Consider the following 19,728-nt stretch of genomic DNA (forward strand, 5'->3'; position numbering starts at 1 on the left):
TATTAATTTATTATTATTATTAATTAGTATTAATATTTCATTATCTATCTATCTATCTATCTATCTATCTATCTATCTATCTATCTATCTATCTATCTATCTATCTATCTATCTATCTATCTATCTATCTATCTATCTATCTATCTATCTATCTATCTATCTATCTATCTATCTATCTATCTATCTATCTATCTATCTATCTATCTATCTATCTATCTATCGCATTATTTTGTCTTACGTTATGGAAGCAGTTCCCCTTTAAGAACCTCCTGGGTGTGGAAAATGGGACGTTTTTTTGTGCGACTTTAGCCAACTGGTTTCGTTCCATTGCGTTTTGTGTGACGTCCTCAGTGTAAAACGGGTGATAACGTTTGTTTAAAACCCGTTTCAAATCCGCTGTTCACTTGAAAAAACAAAACACACACACAAAACCCATTCACAGTGAGTGGTTTTAAGAGATGGTTCCTGGCGTTAAATACGACGAACTTGTTTAAACCACAGGGAAAGACAGTCAGCGGCTTTGTGAGAGGGGGGAAATATCTCGGAATGGAACGCGTCCAAAGGAGATTTAGCCGCTCTTCTCATCACGATACTACAACAAGGAAAAAGTGGCAAAGCGGACCAGGATATAATTGTACCGAAGCGTAAACAACGCGTCCATCAAGGGGCGACGGGGTTAGCGAGGCTAAACCGGCTGAGTTTACTGTTCCCTTCCCTCCGCAGCTCTCCAGCGGCAGCCGCAGGCTCCCCCGGACACCATGGTTTGCGCTCCTGTGAGCAGCAGGGAGTTCATAGTCTCTTCGGCTGAACTGAAATGAGCAGTGTTCCATAGAAAAGCGGAGGCAGCGTGTTTCCACAACTTCCAGCGTCTATTGTGAGAAAGCAGCTCGTCTCGAAGATGGGGCACCCTCCTCTGGAGTTCAGTGAGTGCTACAAGGACAGTCCAGACTTCAGAGAGACCCTCAAGTGTTATGAATTGGAGCTGGACAGGACGAGCAAATTCCTCAAAGAGTTGATCAAAGATGGGAACAGTGTCATTACCGCAATCAAGGGTGAGCATGGTTTTATTTTTACTTTCAAATCTATTTTACCTTCAGTAAGAAAACAGTAAGGATCTGCTGCATCATCAGGCCTTAATGGGGGCCTGCAGGGTTAATGGGAGTGAGTGGGAGAGGCACATTCAGGGAGGTGCTACTCGCTCCTTTTGAAAAGGTCATGCTTCTGATGCAGATGTGCACGATGACCAAACTGAAAACATCTGTCTCCCGCTATGAAAGTTTTCCAGTCTCCGTGCTTGTTGCTTGTGTGGGTTCAGTCCCAGTGCTGGAATACGGTGGACCAGAGCCAGAACCAGCACACACACCAACTGTAGATATGTGCTTTTGGGTCAGCGTGGCACCCACAAGGCGGACACTGTACGTCCAGTAAGAAATCCTGAATGACAAGCTTATCACCTCGACAACAGAAGCTGTCAGTGTTGCTGCTGTGGAAGTGTTGGCAGTCCAGATAATGGTCACTGAGCAGAGGTCACGGGATAAAATTGCTCCAAATAATCCCAAATCTGGATTATTTACTGGACTTCAGCTGCAAATGCTTTGAAATATGCAAGTTATTCTTGGCCCGAGTCGGTGAATGTTTTGCTGAAAGGCTGATTTATGATAAATCACCACCCATGCTTCTGAAGCGTTGCCATGCAGAGTTGATCAGTAGGCTCTCTGTGAGTGAAAGGGGAGCATTAATCAGAGTGGCAACTAGGAGGTGCATGGCGGTAAGTCTGAAATACCTGCAGAGACCCCAGCTGAGATGGTGGAATATTAAACAGGATTACTGTTGAAAATGTTAATCATTCACTTGACATTTCTGGAAGAAAGACATCAGAAGTCCAGTTTAAAATTCCCCACAAGCGATGAAGAAAGAAAAGTAAAAGTTCTGATGACGAGAAGAACTCCTGCATCAGGTTAAAACATGGTGGTGGCAGCATCATGCTGTAGTGGATGCTTTTCGTCAAAGACACACTTCATAAAATCTGACCGAGCAAAACGAGAACAGAGGGGGGAAAAAAAAACAAGCCTCAACTGTGAAAAACTGGTAGAAGCAAACTCAAAGTGTCTTCTTGCATTTTCTGATGTTAGCTGGTTGAACCTTTCAGGGTTTTTTTTTTTAACATGTTTTCCTTCACAATTTGTGTTGGGTTTATCACATAAAAGCCCCATAAAATACTTTTAAAATTTGTGGTTGTAGCTCGAGACGATGTGGAAGGAGTTCGAAAGTTCAATGGACATAAATACTTTAGGATTGTTTATGTTGGTAAATGGACTGAGGAGTTTTACTCTCTGGCTGTTGGGGAATAAATCTCGTTTTTTTAACAGGCTATTCCTTGGCAGTGCAGAAGTTTTCCCAGACTCTCAGTGCATTCCAGTTCGACTTTATTGGCGACTCCCTGACGGATGATGAGATTAACATTGGTAAGATATTAATATTGATCTTTCATATAAAACTTACAAAAGGAAAGTTGTTTAAAAGAAAGTTTCTTTAATAGGTTAATAAGTGAATTCTAATTAGTTTTCAAATAATTTGTACTCATTATTATTGTTTTAAAATTCAACTTATTCCCTTCACTTGACCTCAGTGGGAAAAAGCTGCCAACTTCCAAGGAATCAGGAGGAAAAGCAGATTCTCAAGCGTGTGAAAAGAAACTATTTAGAAAAGGTTTTCATGACAAAGTTTATGCTCAAGTGTTTCCTTTGGTAACAGTTTGATTACATGAAAATGTGTCTCCATCGTCTGTGTGAGGAATTCAGCAGTAAGTGGCTAACTCCGACTTCCGGTCCTTGTCTTTGTGTTGTTCTTCCCCAGCTGAGTCATTCCAGGAGTTCGCCGGACTCTTGCAGGAAGTGGAGCGTGACAGGATGATGCTGGTGGGTTATCATCTTCCTCCAAAGACCCTTCTGCATCCTATTTGAGCCCTCAGTAGATATAGAGCCACATTAGCACGTCCTGCACAAAAGAGGCAAACACCCCGGCCAAACACTTCTCATTCTGCTACACACACTTCCAGCTGTCTGCGTGTGTGTGTGTATTTAATTCGGGTATATTGTCTTAGTCAGGACATGTTCACACAGAGACGCTGTGCCGCCCCGTGCAGAAAGGATAAGAGCAATGCTGGCAATTATTTTAGTTTCCCTTCCTCTTTTTAGTGTTCTTGTTCCCCTTTCTGTTAGTAAGAGCATGTGTGGGTATTTTTCATTAGGTTTCAAGACCTCGGGTTCCGACTACTAAAACTTTTCAGTAATACAAAGGTGAGGAATGGTGCTTTTCAACTTTATCCTGTCTTACCGGTTGGACTAGGCTTATGTATTTTAAAAACCTGCAGATCACCTGATGGACGGAGTTGACAATGGAAGCACATTATCTTTTCAGAATAGCTTTTTATTTATCTTTTAAAGGCCAGAAATCATCATTTGCCCAAGCTCTCCTTTTCAGTTGTATTGAGGCTCATTTCTCACTATAGTCATATTAATTTTTAGGATAAAAATGGAAAAATATGAGCAAGCACCTGGCAGCTGAGAACACCGTCAAAGTTGTTGGAGAGGGATGGTGTTATGTCTGCAGTGCCTCACTCTGGGATCAACGAGCTGCAGTGACAAAATTTCAACAAGCAAAGTCTTCAGTGCAAATTTTAGTCCTTAAAATGTATAGATGTAGATGTATATCATGAAAGCAGCAGCAGCTAACTCACAATCTTGAGCAGTGTGCACACGAGCATGATTGAGAGCGGCAAAACTTTCCTCCTGGCTCTGATTGGTTGTCTCTGACTGGGAGCGATGTATGTCTGCGGATGAAAGTAGGTCCACAGGGAGGCGCAGAGGAGCTGGATTCTTTCCACTCTTTGTCTGTCACATATCATGCTGATAGAACAAACAGTTTTAACAAATATATAAAAAACATTTTTTAAATAAGAGTTTGCTTACTGCTTGTTTAATCTATCTATTCTAGTGGTAACATTTGCCTTTTCAGACCTCATCCCTCAGCTTTAGACATTAGGTTCTGTTAAAGTCCCACGTTTAACATGTTTCATTTGATATATTTTCAGTAAAAAATGTTTTTTGGTCAAGAAAACAACCCATCTGTCCTTTAAGATGGCATTGTTACAGATGCAACACATAGAGCCTTCCTGTATTAGTGGGCATGACTCATCACTTTCTGTGTTGGAAAGGTTATTTTGTATTTTTTATGATTTTCAAGGGTTTTAGGTTTTGGTCCTCGTTCATCTCTGTTAGCATCAAAACTCAAATCTGCTAATTCTGTCTCTTCTCTTCTTGGTAAGTAAAAGCGTGCTTTGTGTATTATTCCTTTCCTGCATATAAAGTTGTTTCCATTTTTGTCCGTCCAGGTCCAGAATGCGTCCAATCTCCTCATCAGGCCCTTGGAGAAGTTCAGGAAGGAGCAGATCGGCGCAACAAAAGTGAGTGCTGTTATGAATTTCTCAGCTCAGTGTGGCTCATTCATTCAGGTCCAAACAAGTAGGTTTTTGGATCGGCTTAGAACAGAACATGCAAATTCTCATACAGCAACGTTTACACGCATTTCCTGCCATTGTGAACCAAAATCTAGCAAATCTAGAACCACCCCGAGCTACTTCCACTTATCATTCAAAGTGTCTCAAGTTACTTCCTCAAAATGTTATACAAGTCTTCACACCCAATTTATGACCATGTTGTATGCGAACCAGTTATGTGTAAAAGTATGATGGGTTTCAGTTCTTCTTTTTAAATTGAACAAGTAAGATATATTTTGTTCTTTTTAAAATGAAGGCTCCAGCCAGCTGGAAAGACGTCTTGTTTTTAGTGTATTTAAGCATATTTTGTCTTTTTTCTTCCACGCATTCACCCAGTTTTCTAAGATGACATGCTGTCAGTGGAAAAATGCCATTATCCCTTTATGTAGTCTGTCTTTAGAGAATTTGTCGCTGATGAATTTAGAAATAGTGCAGTTGAACACTTCAGATGAACTTGGTTAATAACACAGTGCAGCGACACACAAAGTGAGGCCAAACTAGCAGCTGCTAGAAGTGTAAATCTTTTATTCACAAACATTTGAGCTATACACTGACCTTTCTCAGATGATTAATATGCCGTACTGCTTACAGAAACAGCTGATCTAATGTGTTAACCAGACAAACCTGTTAATAAACCAGCAGCGATCTCTCTGAGTCATTCTTCCTCTGCAAACCCTAACCGTTCACTGACAAAAATAAACCGACCCGTTCAGCTACTTTAGTTGAATACGAACATTTTTTTTTTTTTTTTTTTTTGTTTTGCAAGAATTAGGACACAATAACTTAAGTGCAAAGACTTCAGATTTCTAACTTCCAAGGTACAAATGAATGCCACATGAGTTATGAAGGAGAAATAAAGGGATTGTTCCAGGTAAGAAGTCACTTTTTCAGGTAAATTAGTGACTTATATTTCTGTGCCAAGGGGAGTTTGTGTAATTCATTGTAACCTGCTGTAACATAAGACTAAATTAACATATTAGTAAAAATATTTATGCTCTGCATTACAGATAATGAAATTTAATGAGTCTAGGAAAGCTGTGGTAAATCGTCAGTTCTTAGACACTCTGGAGCTTTTAAAGTTTATTCTTCTGCTATAATTTCTAAGCTTGACATGTTTGGCATTTCTGAAATATAGTGTTCTGAGGATGAACAAGCCAAATAATGAAATGTTCAGTTTAAAACCACTTAGCTTTAATTTAAAGGTTACTTTCCCATTCTGATATTGGTGATCACATTTTTAGCTTCTTGAACATTTTGTTTAGCTACTCTTAGCCTCTTGTCAGTCTCTCAGGAAAGAAACATTTATACATGTTTTTTGGCCAAGAAAACATGGATTAATGTTAGACAGGAAAATACATGTTTTTTCCTGTTTTTTGGCTGCAGATATTTTCTTCAGAATCAAACAGATCACAAGTGCATACAGATGCATACACTCTACTCAATCCAAACATACAGATTTATGGTCAGTTTGGTTTTTGTTCTAAAACAATGCAACCACGTTCACGGCATCACGTTATCGACTTTGCAGCTATCCCTCGCACTGAGCGCAAAGATTATTTCTCATTTTCTGCTTTGAGGATATAGTGAAAGTTTTTTTTAATCTTTAGTTTTAATCAAAGTCTTATGATTTTTCATAGGAAAACACAACTTATGGATAAAAACACATAGAACAGATGTGTCACCGAAAGAGGAAGTTAGTGACACATCACAGAAAAGGAAATGGACAACAGAGTTTTCAATACTAATGGGTTATTATGGGTGAAATGCCAAAGCGGCTTTGAGCACAAACCAACACGCTTTGAGCACAAACCAACACGCTTTGAGCACAAACCAACACGCTTTGAGCACAAACCAACACGCTTTGAGCACAAACCAACACGCTTTGAGCACAAACCAACACGCTTTGAGCACAGGGAAAGGGTAAATAAACAGGGCCACTACTTTACATTGCTTTCATATTTGCATATGTTAATTTTTTGACCAATATTTTTGGGCCTTGTTACTCCAAAATCTTTCTTTCAATGTCAAGGGGTCCCTATTAAACCATTTCCTTATTATTGAAAGTACATAAATTAGGGGGCACCTATTACAATTTCCTGGCTGATTTTTAAAACAACTGACCTGCTGGTTCTGATTTTGGCCAGTACCAATTGTTTTTGTCTGAACTGTTGCTAAACTGGTGGATTATTATGAACTGTAAACAGAGGTTTGATTGATAGAGCTTGTGGGCGGGTCTATCAGTCTAACCTCTTTCACCGCAGAGCAATAGAGGGCACTGGTTGATCTTTAGACCATTGCCAAGGTAGATAAGATCGATGGAGAAAGATGCAAGTATTGGCCAATCATCAATCTCTCAAAATTAAGGAAATCCGAGCCGATTTATTGCTCCACCCCTAACATAAATGTATAGTTTGAAAGTTTTGTTCAATGTCAAAGCCAAGGATTCATTTTACCTCTTTCTGTTTAACCAGCAGAAAGATATTAATTGGCAACCCCTGAAAATATGACAGTGGCATTTCATCACATCATTATGTTGTCTCCCAACAATGCCCAGATTCAGCCCTGCTGGTCTGAGAATATGTTCTTTTAATAATATCGTCTATGAAACTTCGCCGCAGCATCCTCAGCTAGTGGTGGTGAAATTCATTTGGCAGAAGTTTAGCCATTCATTGTCAGTATTATTTTTGCTTTCTTTGTCCACATAATTTGGACGTACAGTGTTGGTGTTTTAGGTTTCGAGGCTCAAATTTGTACCAGATAAGACTCCTCTTCCCATAAGGTTTACATTTAGAGGCATCACAGAAGATATTGAGATACAATGCTTTTCTAATATGTTCACGTTTTTACTAAAATGGTGTCTGAGCTGCAAATATCTGTAATAGTTTTGCTTGTGAAGAGGAAATTTTTCCTGTAGTTGTTGGAAGCCGTCCAGGTCGGTTCCAGATGAGCTCACGCAGCATGAGCTAATGCCTTTTCTGGTCAATCCCTTGAATCTAGAGTGAAGCTGTGCTTGTCTAAAATGCTTTTGTAAAGACACATAAAAACACATAACTTTTCTGAATATGCAGTGTTGAGGTGTTTATCACCCATTGGAGATTGGGGGATGTCAATTTGACTTAATTCTAGTTCTTTCCATTTTGCATCATGCCCTCTTTCACACCACTAGACAGCGTACTGCAGTTCTGCTGCTTTATAGTGATTTTCCAAACATGGGAGTGACATTCCTCCTTTATCTCTTGGTAATTGTAATGTTTTATAGCGTAACCTTGGGTTTCTTGTTCCGCCATATAAACCTAGAGATGGTTCGGTTCCACTTATTACACTGCTTAGTAGGAATTTCCACTGAAAAAGGAGTAACAGTGTAAGTAACACAATCATCTTTACCATTTCTATTCAGTTCTGTAAATCAAAATCAATTTTATTTTGTTGGCCATAGTGCTCCAGAATTTGCTTTCTTTTTTTCCCCCTCCCCTCCAGGGGGTCTTTTGTGGGCTCTAGTGAATGTAGGCTGACAGGAAGGGGGAAAGGAGAGGGGGGGAAGGCATGCGGCGAATGTCACCGGGTCCGGGAATCGAACCCGCGACGGCCATGTCGAGGACTCAAGGCCTCCAAATGTGGGTTGCTCTATCCCCTACGCCACCACAGCACGCCCCATAATTTGCTTTCTATATTTTGTTCAGAGGTTTAATAATATGAACACCAAAATATTTCCTAGTCGTCGTTTTCTATTTAAATTTGAACAGTTTAGTTGCATCTTCTCAGGGTGAATAGTTAAAGCAGAGATTGAGATTCTTTGTCCGTACTTAATTTATAGCCTAAATGGCGTCCGGATTGGTGGTAGCAGGACATGAAGTTGGTGTCAAATAAGTTCACAAAGACATCATCGGCGTATAGATTTGATCCAGACCACTGACAAATTGTATATTGATTTTAAACAACGTATAACTGAATTATTAAAGTCAAAATGTTGTAGAACCAGATATAAATATTCCCACTGTATGGAATCAAAGGCTTTATTGAAATCAAAACTCATTGCTAAGGATTTTATGTTATTTCTACTCATAATGTCGATAAGATTTAATGCTCGTCTTACATTATAACCTGTTTATGTATATTTGAATGAAGCATGTCTGGTCTATATCGATCAGCTCAGGGATAATAATTCCTAGTCTGCTAACATTTATTGAAGTGAATATATACTATATTTATGTTTAAGACAGAGATGGGCTGATATGATTTATACCCCGTTTTATCTTTTCCTGCTTTTGGTACGATGAATATTATTGCTTGTTTCCAAGATGGTGGGGTCTTGCCCCTTTAAGCATTTTAACAGCAAAGACATTATAGATAATAGTTTTATACCATTCAGCTGGTAATTCGTCTCTGCTTGGCGCCTTGCTTTCCTTCGATTTTGACATGGCTTTATCGACATCTGCTTCTCTTATATCTGTGGTAATCTATTTATTTTGTGCTACGCCAATTGAGGGATTATCCAAAGAATCTAGAAACTGATTTATTGATGGAAGCTTGGTTAGTTAGGGCTGACTATTTAAATTCCTCTAATATATTTCAAATGACTTGTGCTATATAGCAGAAGAAATACATGTCCTGTTGGTAACAGCGTTTTGTTTTTAAGGGTGAATCTGTCCAATTATTGTGTTTTAAGTCCCTGGGCCAATATTTGTTTTTGCTTAAGGTCCATTTTTTATGATTTAGTTTAATATATTTGAGTTTAAGCTCCACTTTATTGAGTTTCTTGTTTAATTGTGCTTTTGCGACAGCAATTTGCAGAATGAGAGTAGCATCAAAAATAGTAAAAGAATGACTTGCGAAACAAAACGACTCATTAGGGAGTCTTGGTTGAAACCAAAAATCCCCAGATGATGGTTGGGAGCTGGAGCGGGTCTCTCCAGTTCAAACTGATACAGTTCTGTAATGTCCTGCAATCGGCTCAGTTGAGACCCAGCCTTTAAACTGGCTCCCAAAACAATAGTTGTCTATTGTAATCTATTTATAGGAAACAGTAATGCCTATTTTAAGATTAGCGAAGTCCAGATGTCTGACAGGGTATCTTTATGAAAATATTCAATTCCTAGTTCTTTCACTGGATCCGATCTCTGTGATTGCAAATCTTACAACAGGGATGTTAAATAAATTTACAGTCAGGGTTTATCTTGGTGAGGAGGCTGCATCATGATGACAAGTGAAACTTAATAAAACTTTCAAGAAACTCCAGCAAGTCGTCTCCCTCTGCGTCTTCAGGAATCCCGTACATGTTGTTTCTTATATTTTATCTTGGTTGCTTGTAGTTTTAGACGGCAACTCCTTCACTCCTACATTTCTGCCACACGTTGTAGCGATTCCTCCGCTCTTTCTCAGGTCTCTTTCATGTTTGCCACGATTTTGTCTAGTTTTCCTTTGACCTCCTCTATAAAACTGGTTAAATTTCTCGTCATGTCACTGGAGAAGTTCCCACAAAAGCAACTAAAATCAGAACAAATGGCCAAAATCTCTTAGTGGTTAGCTCCGATGCTAGTTTGAAAGTTCTTCTTGTGTTGGTCGAATACGTCTTCATCAGTTTTTCCTTTGGAGACTCTTTTGCCTATTTCTTGTGTCTGGTTAAATTTACAGTTATTTTTTTGGCGTCTTTTCTGTTTTTGTTATAAGTTCATGGATGCTAAAGAGTTATTCAGCTCAAACGTAGGGGAGTTAGCAGACTGCGTTGGGAGCGCTCATTCAACGTGTCCCCACGTTTTAACAAATGTATAAAAAAAACGTAACAGGGTTAATAGAGGAGCGGCGTTGTGATGACTTCCTGAAGGTGGAGTGTTGGAAAGAGCAGGACTTTCTTAGAGAGACTTGGTACCAATTTCAAGGGATCAAATTTCTTTTAAGTGATATTTGATTTATACATTATTTTTTAACAACTAGAGGTAACAGGGTTACTTGATTGTGTTATGTAAAGATACTATGTGGCTGGAAAACACATAATACTTCGCCTTTAAATATTGTTTTTTTTTTTTTATAATTTTTTACAAATGTTCTGTGCCTAATAAAAAAACCCCCCATATTATAAGTAAGCAAAATTTATAAAACAAAACTTAATTTCCTGTCAGTTTTATAGAATTTGAATTTTGCTTAAGTACACTGTAATAGATAATGCCTCTTTCTTGATTTCTGTTTACGCATAAATAAACAGTAACACATCCTAAAATGCTTATGCATCCTGCAGGAAAAGAAGAAGAAGTTTGAGAAAGAGGGTGAAAAATATTACTCTCTGCTCGATAAACATCTGAATCTCTCCGCCAAGAAGAAGGAGAGTCAACTTCAAGAGGTCGGATGTGGTTCAAGTGTTTTGCATCAGTTCGGTATTGAAATGTGAAACTAATAATGACACCGTTCTGGTCAGTCCAGTAATCAATCTTTGCTTTTATCTGAAGGCTGATGACCTCCTCGACAGGGAGCGGGTGAATTTCTATGAATCATCAGTGGAATATGTATACCAGATCCATCAAGTTCAGGACAGGAAGAAGTTTGACGTTGTGGAGCCGGTGAGTGTTTTTCGGCGGTTTCCCACTCTTCCTCTTTGCTGCCGCACGCGCAGGGAAGAGGGCCTTTAATTCACCTCGACAGTCGTGCTTTCAGCCACAGTCTGAAAATATATGTTTCGTCCTTTGGTTTGATAGGTGCTGGCATTCCTTCACAGCATTTTAACTCTCAACAACTTGACAGTGGAGATGACTCAGGACTTTATGCCTTATAAGCAGGAGCTGCAGCTCAGCTTGCAGAATGTAAGTGGTGTTGCTGGCGATTGTTGGGGGATTTAATATCTTCTGACTTGAGCCCTTTTGGTTCTATTCTGTCTTTGCCTGCAGTCTAGAAACCACTATGAGAGCACTTGTGAGGAGTTGGAGGAGCTGATGAAGAGGATGAAGCATCCTTCTCAAATCTCAAAGATGCAAAACTTTCTGCCGATGGAGGGTTATTTGTACTGTCAGGAAAAGCGTACGTATTAAAGATGAAGATTTCAGACGTATCGTAAATGTATTTGATTTAATTTGTGTGATAGATGCATATCGAAAAGTTTGACTCGGGGTCAAGTTGTAAGACAATACCCCAAACTCTGAACATTTCCAGAAAGTTTATCAAGTCATCGTACAAAAATGAAAAGCATTTTGTGTTACATTAAAGGGGCAGTATTGTGTAAAACTGACTTTATGTAGAATCGTTATAATGTTGTTCCCGCATCAAAACCATACCTGGAGTGTTGCTTTGACAACACTCCAGCAGTCCCTCACTCAGCTCCTTTAGACTAGCCTGCAGCAATTAGCATCTGGTGGAACTGTGCATCTGTTGAGCTCATTACACAAACTACTTTTCGATGCAAAGTTGGTAAAAAGATTGATAAGGGGTTAATAGTGGAGCAGTGTTGTGAAGATTTCCTGAAGATGAAGGATCAGAAAGAGCCTTAGTTTCTTAAAGAGACAGAGGCCCCAATTTCAAGGCTTCGGATTACAAAGTCAAAGTTCTTTTAAGTTGTGTTTGACATATACAGCAACTTTATAACAACTGAAGGCAACACAGTTGCTGGATTGTGCTATGAAATTATACTATGAGGCTGGAAAACAAATAGTACTGTCCCTTTAAATCTACACAAACTTGACTTTCAAGAATAGGCATGTTCCAAAAAACTTGTAACTGTAATTGCAGTCAAACACAGTTGCACAAAAATATTTATTCAGGGGAAATGGAGAAGTGGATATTTTTTGGTAACTTGAAATTTGTTGCTAACTTTCACTGTTAATGTGTTGATCTACTACAAAGACAGTTTGTAATTGTAACACGACAAAATGTGAAATCACACATTTTTAAGTTATGTTGCCTCCAAGGCTCAACAGATCTTTTTGTGTCTTTTTTTTGTTTTGTTTTTTTTTTGTTTTTGTTTTTTTTGTTCACACCAGGGGCTTTGGGTGCATCATGGGTCAAATATTTTTGCAAATATCACAAGGATGGGAGAATGCTGATTATGGTGTCCTGTGAACAGAAGCCTGCAACAAAACAGGTACTATTAACACTAATAACCAGAACGTGGGGCCGTTGTCGCCACTTACATACTTCAAACAACTTACCCTACCGTTATTGACTCCCATCGCCGACCACTTTCTCCCAACTTTCTCCCAACTTTCTCTTTTTTTTTTTTTTTGGTTCTTTTCCATGCAGACCCCAACGATTCTCACCCTGAAATCCTGCATCCGCCGCAAGACCGACTCCATAGACAAGCGCTTCTGCTTTGACGTGGAAACCGTGGAGAGGTTAGCGCAAACACAACCTGGCGAGGCAACGCGAGAGCCTTGTGGGATAAACAGGTTGAGGCGGCGAGGTGAACAGGTGGCTTACAAGGACAGAGTGTGAAGGCTAAATGGACCGTAGCCCAAACAATCCCTGAGCAATGAGCTGGCGCTGGAAACAGATGGCAAACTCTCTGATTGCAGGGGGAAGGAACACAACAAGCTCATATTTATATAAAAGCACACCATTTGGAACAAAATGCATTTTAATAACTACTTGAACTACGAGCTTCCCTGTCACCTTGCTGGCCTTTCTGGTCTTGAAATGGGTGGAAATACTGGAATGTCATCTTAGCTGTTTGGAGGGGTTTTATTGAGCTTGAATTCTGCATTGAGAGTGACTCTGAGTTGAACATATCTGCTAGTTGGCTGTTTGGTAAACTCAAGGTGGCAGTGCTGTGTAATGAAATGCTCCTGGAGTTAAAGCAGACATTCAACATAATAGAAATGGATCAAATAAAATCCATATTTAGCCCAGATTAGTAATTTTAGTTACTATAATACCTAACATTTCCCATGTATAAAAGATTTGACATTTATTTCACTCTGAAAGTTGATTGCAACTTAAATTTATTAAAGGGTTTCGGCTTGCCAGAGGAAGCTTTCATCTCACTGCACAGTTGTCTTTGTTAACAATTGATTCACATCCCCATGAGCTGCAAAATCTGGCACTCGGCGGCGTTTTCTGCACGACGACAATTGCAGCAACGTGTTTGTTTTTTTTGTTTTTTTTTTATTTTATTATTACTTTATGCTTACTTGCTTTTATCTCGTTTCGCTTCCAGGATGTATTCGGATACATCAAAGACGCTCCCTCCCGGGGTGTTCTTATCAGCTTTTCCTTTTTCCATCTACTCCACTTGGCTTTAAAGATATGAGTCTGATGTGTGAATTTAATCAAACTGGCTACTGTTGAAGAGTGCATCGCTTCAGCTGAATAATTAAACTGCAACCTTTGCCTTCCTAATGGCTCTTGTTACCGTTTCCACAGAAACGCACCCGTCACTTTCCAGGCCCTTTCGGAGGGGGACAGGAAGTTGTGGATGGAGGCCATGGATGGGAAAGAGCCTGTGAGTTTCTGTTGCTCATTTAGACTATGATGAAAAATGGCTTTGCTTGGAGAGGATTTTTAAAGTTAAATTTGTTGGAACTTTTTCTCCGCTGCTCACAAGAATGCACACAGGTTCAAACACAAACCCTGATCAATATTGGAGTTGATGTTAATTAGACCACATCTTTTTTTGTTGCTTTTAAAAGCAAACAGATCATGATTACCCCTTTTTTTTTTTTTTTTTTTTTGGATCGTTCTTTTCACTCTTTCCCCCTTTTGGAATTTTCCTACCGCTTTTGGTGAGGTTTAACATATTTACCCCTAAAAGTATACAGTTGTGGTCTTTGAAGGCAATGAAAGTCCATCCAATCATTGGTATGCAGAATTTGCATGCATTGAACATAAAATATAAAGTCCCGCTAAATATTGTGTCCAGATAGACCTCTGAAATTGTGATGACAATTGTGATTTAATACATTTGCTCAACTTTACCTCCTTTGAAGTCAAATAGCTTGATGTTTGTCGGTTCTGACCAGACAACTTTGTCCCAGAAGGCGTTGGGCCTGTCCATGTGGTCAGATGTAAAGATCAGTCGAGCATAAAGTTGTTAATTTTGAAGCAGGAATTTATTGTCAGCTGGCTTGAGCATTTGTGGCTCCTAAGTTGATCCTAAACATCCCAACTAATTGCCTTTTTTCTTAAGATTACAGTTTGGCTCAGATGATTGAAACTTGGATACAATGTGATGTGTTCCAGTATGAAAATGTTCCCAAACAAACATAAAAAATGGTTTCGAAATCGTTATTTTAGGTTTTTGTAATGGTCTTTCCAAAACCCCGAAATCAACCCTACTAAGAATTTATGCACTACTTTTAAAAGCCAAGTCTGCCCTGGGAAACAAACCACTTTCAGTGAATTCTGCTAATTCTAAAAGCACATGTTTGAGGCGAAAATCTCAGAGGGACATCAAATTAAATATTAATGGAGTTGCATGTTTTTATTTAGACGTCTATGGATAATTTGAACATGTGTTGATAACAGAAAATCCACAATGCGTGCAAACGTTTTTTTTTTTTTTTTTTGTCTCCCAAATTCTTGTTTTTCAGTCCACTGATGTGTGCTTATATATCCATAAAACAACTTAATCAATAAAAGCCCAACAACAATGTGACATCATTCGGTTTGGAGGTAGCAGATCTGCAACCAAAACTCAATGTTGAAAAAGCTTTTAGTAGCGCTGATTATTCTTGAGGATGTTTAAAATGCATCTAATTAAATGTGGTTTACCTAAAAAAAAAAAAAAAAAAAAAAACTGGAGCTAAAAAACAACCAGCTGAGAAAAATCCTGTTTAAATGATGTTCAATTATTTGTGTAGGCGTAAAACAGCATGACGACTGGCAGCTTAACTTTAACTGGCATTTAACTGCTTAACTGGCATTTATGAGGCACCAGGTTCTGTACAAGATACATCTGAGGTAACATGATGCTTTCAGCGCACAACAAGGTATTTGTGTGCAGGTTGGTTGGCTGCAGCCTCAAATGACTTTAAACCAAATAGGGTTTGGTGTTGATGGAGCAAATTCTGTAGAAATACATCTGTTCTGCATCTTGGGGGCGGGGGAGGAAAAAAGATCCTACTTGCTACAGAGGAATTTCTTTCGTTTTGGTGCCTCTTGATGAATGCTGCGTCTCACCAGTTCTATTATTTGCTTGTGGTTGACAAAGACAAATAAAGGATGTGAAAATGACACGTGGCGCACATTTTAGTGCCCTTTTCCTGCGACACTTCCCCGTCAGAGTCATCATATTTTTTAAAGCCTATTCTTGCAGTTTACTCTTGACGGGTAAATTCACTGCACGCCAAGCCGACTTTGTTCATTAAGCACTTTTAAAAACAGCAAACACTGACCAAAGGACAAAGCATAAAACTGCAAAAGAGGAGAAACAAAAGCATGAGCAAAACAGAATAAAATGCAACTGGTGGTCTTGGTAGGAATACGCAATGTATGAATCATATAAAATAATAAAATCAGGACACCAATGACTTCTTATATGGGGTTAAAAGCTTACCCAAAGACATGGACTTTTAACAACAAATTTAAAAATGAAGACGTTGTTAAAAATTAGTGAACTTCAAACAGCAAAAGCTCTGGTGCTTCAGCACTTTCAATCTAAGTTCAGCAAAATCCGGTGAGCTGATCTGTGCGACCGAGAAAGGGAGTGCGAGGGCAGCAGTCCAGATTGGTATTGAGGGGGTAAGACCATTCAAATATTTCCCAACAAAAACGTTTTAAATGAAGTCTAAAGTAGACGGGCAGCCTGTGTAATGAAAATAAAACGGGAACTCCTCCGTGTGCCAGTCTAAATCTCTGTGGTAGCATTTTGTGCCCATTGAAAGAATGCCAAAGAGGGCAGCTTAACACCAACAAACAAATCATTCCAGTAATCCGGTCGAGTTGTAATTAAATCACGGGTTTCTCTTTCGGAGTCAAGTTTTGACATCGGTTTTTATTTTGGCCAGGTGCCTCAGCTGAAAAGGATGGATCACACCCCTGCACTTTTCTGACCACTCGGCTTGAAATCACTGTCCATTTTAAAACCTAAATTAGACAGTTCGTGTTTCATAGTGTACCACAGAGCCCATGCTCACTGGGAATGACCAATAAGTGGCACCAGTCAACATAGAGAAGTTATCTATTTGTTTCAGGAGTGCATAAATCTTGGTATGTTTTGTAAAGCAATGAGATGCAATTTTATGCCTTCTAAGATCAGCTAAGAAAAAAAAAAAAAAAAAAGAAAAGTAGAGGACCAAGAATTGAACCTTGTGGGGCTCCACATGAGAGCTAAAGTTAGCTCTCATTTTGGTTACAAATATCTACACAGTGTCGTAAATACAATATTCAGATATTGTGATGTGCTACCTCGAAAGAGGCACTGAATCTCGGAGAACCGGGACCATATGGTCCCCTGAATCTGTACCCAGAAGGATTCCATTTAAGATGCTCAACAAAGCAAAAACTGAGCTGAGACGTGATTTTAAAACCTGGCTGGAAACTCCCAGAATGCATTTTTCTTCTAAAATGCTTTCAGTTGGACGCAAACAATTGTCTCCAGAATCGTGTCTTTCACATTACAATATCCTGAGTGAGAGACAAGATAAAAAAGGTCTTTAGTCAGCCACTGATTGGAGAAGTTCTCCTGCTCAGAAAGATGAGAAGTCAGTAATTTTCATCATAGGTACACTTTAATTATAAAAGACAAAACGGGACATAAACAATTCCAGGAAATCACATTTTAGGATTTTTGAAGAATTTATTTGTAAATTATGGTGGAAGATAAGTATCGGGTCACCCACAAACAACCACAGATCTGTGACTTCTTCTTTAAAAAGCTCTTCTGACCTCCACTTGTTACCTATATTAATGTCACCTGTATAAAAGACACCTGTCCACAACCTCATACAGCCAGACTCCAAACTCAGCCAAGACCGAAGAGCCAAGAGGAAGAGTATTGTAGATCTGCACCAGGCTGGGAAGAATGACTCTACAAAAGGCAAGCAGGTTGATGTGAATGAACGGTGAACGGGGCAGTGCATCGTGAGATTTCAAGCCAAAACCTCCTTCCATCAGTGAGAGCTTTGAAGGTGGAACATGGCTTTGTCTTCCAGCATGACGGTGATCCCAAATGCACCAGTCGGACGACAACGGAGTGGCTCCGTTAAAAAGCGCTTCAAGGTCCTGAAGTGGGTTATGCAGCTTCTATACCTGAACCCCATAGAAAATGTTTGTAAGGAGTTGAAAGTTTGCCATCAACAGGCCCAAAGCATCACTGCTCTACAGGAGATCTGCATGGCGGAATGGGCCAAAATACAAATACTGTGTGCAAATCTGGTGAAGACTTACAGGAAATGTTTGACCTCTGACATTGCCAACAAAGGTTATGTTGCAAAGCATTGTTTGCGTTTGTTGACCAAGTACTTATTTTCTGCCATAATTTACAAATAAATTCTTTAGAAATACTTTAATACTTTAATTTCTTTTTAAAAAAATTTGATTCCCTCAAATTTTTGGCTCTCATAGTTGAAGTGTACCTGTGGTGGAAAGTACTGACCTCTCATTAAGTAGGAGAACTTGCACAATCAGTGCCTGAATCCCACTGTGAGGAATCTGAAAGTACAGTTATGGTAGTAAATTTTCATCTAGAGCCAGATTTCAGTATTTCTTTATTTTTTTTTAGACTAACAGAGATTATCACTCTGATGTGGATTGCCATTGTTATTTAATATCTGAGACTGCAGATTCTTTAGTAGAGGTCATTTTTAATTAAACTAAAATAAATTGCAAATCTTTCCCATTTAGAGCTTTGTAAAGCATTAAGTTTTCCATATTTTTTCAGTACTTTACACAGCTTTTTATTGGGATTCATATGAGAGATCAACACAAAGTAACACATACTTGTGAACTGGAAGGAGAATATGTCATGGTTTTCAAAAATGTTCATGGATAAAAATCTGAAAAGCGTGGCATTAGTTTGTATTCTGTCCTACTTAAAAAAAAAAAAACAACAACAGTTAAAACAATTTGCCTTCAGAAATACAGCAAACAGACACTTGAGTGTAATTTAATCTTAATATATATCAGGATTTACAATATATTAATACATTAAAGCCTGTCTATACTGGTCTACACGCTAACAACTTCAGCGAATAAAGTGGCGAGTCACAGATAAAGGATAAAATATTTTTGGACACTTTAATTAGGAAGAAACAACTGAAGTGTAAAATATTGATATTTATTTTAATTGTTTTTTTTTATGTTTTACTTTTGTAGGACTTTATAGTTGGTGTTTAGATACTAATAATTCCTTCCAATAACTTATATTTATATAGTCATATTTTAAAATTTTCTGTCAACTTTAAACATTTTTTTAACTTGGTAACATAATGGGCTGCTGGATCATTGCCCTACGATCCCTACCACTAAGTTTAGCAAGTTTTACATTTAATGTAAAAACTAGAAATTTTCTCTAATCTCACAATTTTGTGGTACTTTTTCATTTTGCTCGATCACATAAATCCCAAACAAATACTTTGGCGTTTGTCAGAACATAACACAACATGAAAAAGTTCATTATTAAAACTTTTGCAAGACTCTGTACAATCTGTACATGATATGTAATTGTTATATATATAAAAAAAACAAACACGCATCAGTGTTCTTTCTTGTTAATCATAGATTTGAATTTATTTAATGACCAGGTTTTTCCCTTTTTTTTTTTTTTTTTTTTTTTTTCAGGAACATGCAAAAAACTGAACGTATCACTTTTCTCTTTGGCTAATTTCTGTTATTCCACTCTCCAAAAACGGGTCTAATAATGAATGCGCGTAGCTGCAGATAACTTGATGCCTCCTATTTCCAGACGTCTCTGGTAAACCCAAACTGCCCCTCGTTTCTCTTCTGCTGCGAGTGTAAAAACAGCCATAAATCACACTTGACCACTAGACTGATGCATTACAGTTTCGATGAATGTTTTGGCAACTTTTTGTGCATTTCACGGCCAAGACATTGACATGCCTGATCTCACATCCCAAAATAAAAAGTTATTCCCCATTAAAAAACTTTTTTTAAGTGTTTGGCAGTCAAGGGGAAAGAAATCCCTGCATGTACTTCTCCAGAGTCTCTTAAGCGACTGGATATGTTGGCAATTTTCTTGTTCGGCACAGAAATGAAATCAATCATTCAAAATGCTGGAAAATGGAGTTTCGCTTTTA

At 38.6% G+C, this 19,728-nt stretch overlaps 1 protein-coding gene and 1 long non-coding RNA gene across 3 annotated transcripts in view; one reads left to right on the forward strand and one right to left on the reverse strand.

Annotated features, from left to right (window-relative positions):
• The first annotated feature begins 323 nt into the window (after positions 1-323).
• LOC122844700 (oligophrenin-1-like) overlaps positions 324-19,728 on the forward strand; it is a 43,122-nt gene continuing 23,717 nt past the window's right edge. The window contains exons 1-11 of the mRNA XM_044140403.1: positions 324-1,052; positions 2,370-2,465; positions 2,857-2,918; positions 4,394-4,465; positions 10,791-10,892; positions 10,999-11,109; positions 11,245-11,349; positions 11,434-11,563; positions 12,520-12,620; positions 12,779-12,870; positions 13,898-13,976. Of these exons, the coding sequence (XP_043996338.1) occupies positions 899-1,052; positions 2,370-2,465; positions 2,857-2,918; positions 4,394-4,465; positions 10,791-10,892; positions 10,999-11,109; positions 11,245-11,349; positions 11,434-11,563; positions 12,520-12,620; positions 12,779-12,870; positions 13,898-13,976 (1,104 nt within the window). The 5' untranslated portion in view covers positions 324-898. The remainder of the gene's footprint in view (positions 1,053-2,369; positions 2,466-2,856; positions 2,919-4,393; positions 4,466-10,790; positions 10,893-10,998; positions 11,110-11,244; positions 11,350-11,433; positions 11,564-12,519; positions 12,621-12,778; positions 12,871-13,897; positions 13,977-19,728) is intronic.
• On the reverse strand, positions 2,885-4,378 carry LOC122844701. 2 transcript variants are annotated; one of them, XR_006372925.1, is made up of 3 exons: positions 3,740-4,378; positions 3,557-3,635; positions 2,885-2,955 (listed from the first exon to the last, which is right to left on the reverse strand). It is a non-coding gene; the product is annotated as an uncharacterized LOC122844701 (long non-coding RNA). The 2 variants fall into 2 exon arrangements; XR_006372924.1 differs by having other exon boundaries at positions 2,927-2,997.

Source organism: Gambusia affinis, linkage group LG15 (assembly GCF_019740435.1).
Source record: "Gambusia affinis linkage group LG15, SWU_Gaff_1.0, whole genome shotgun sequence".
NCBI classification, from domain to species: domain Eukaryota; kingdom Metazoa; phylum Chordata; class Actinopteri; order Cyprinodontiformes; family Poeciliidae; genus Gambusia; species Gambusia affinis.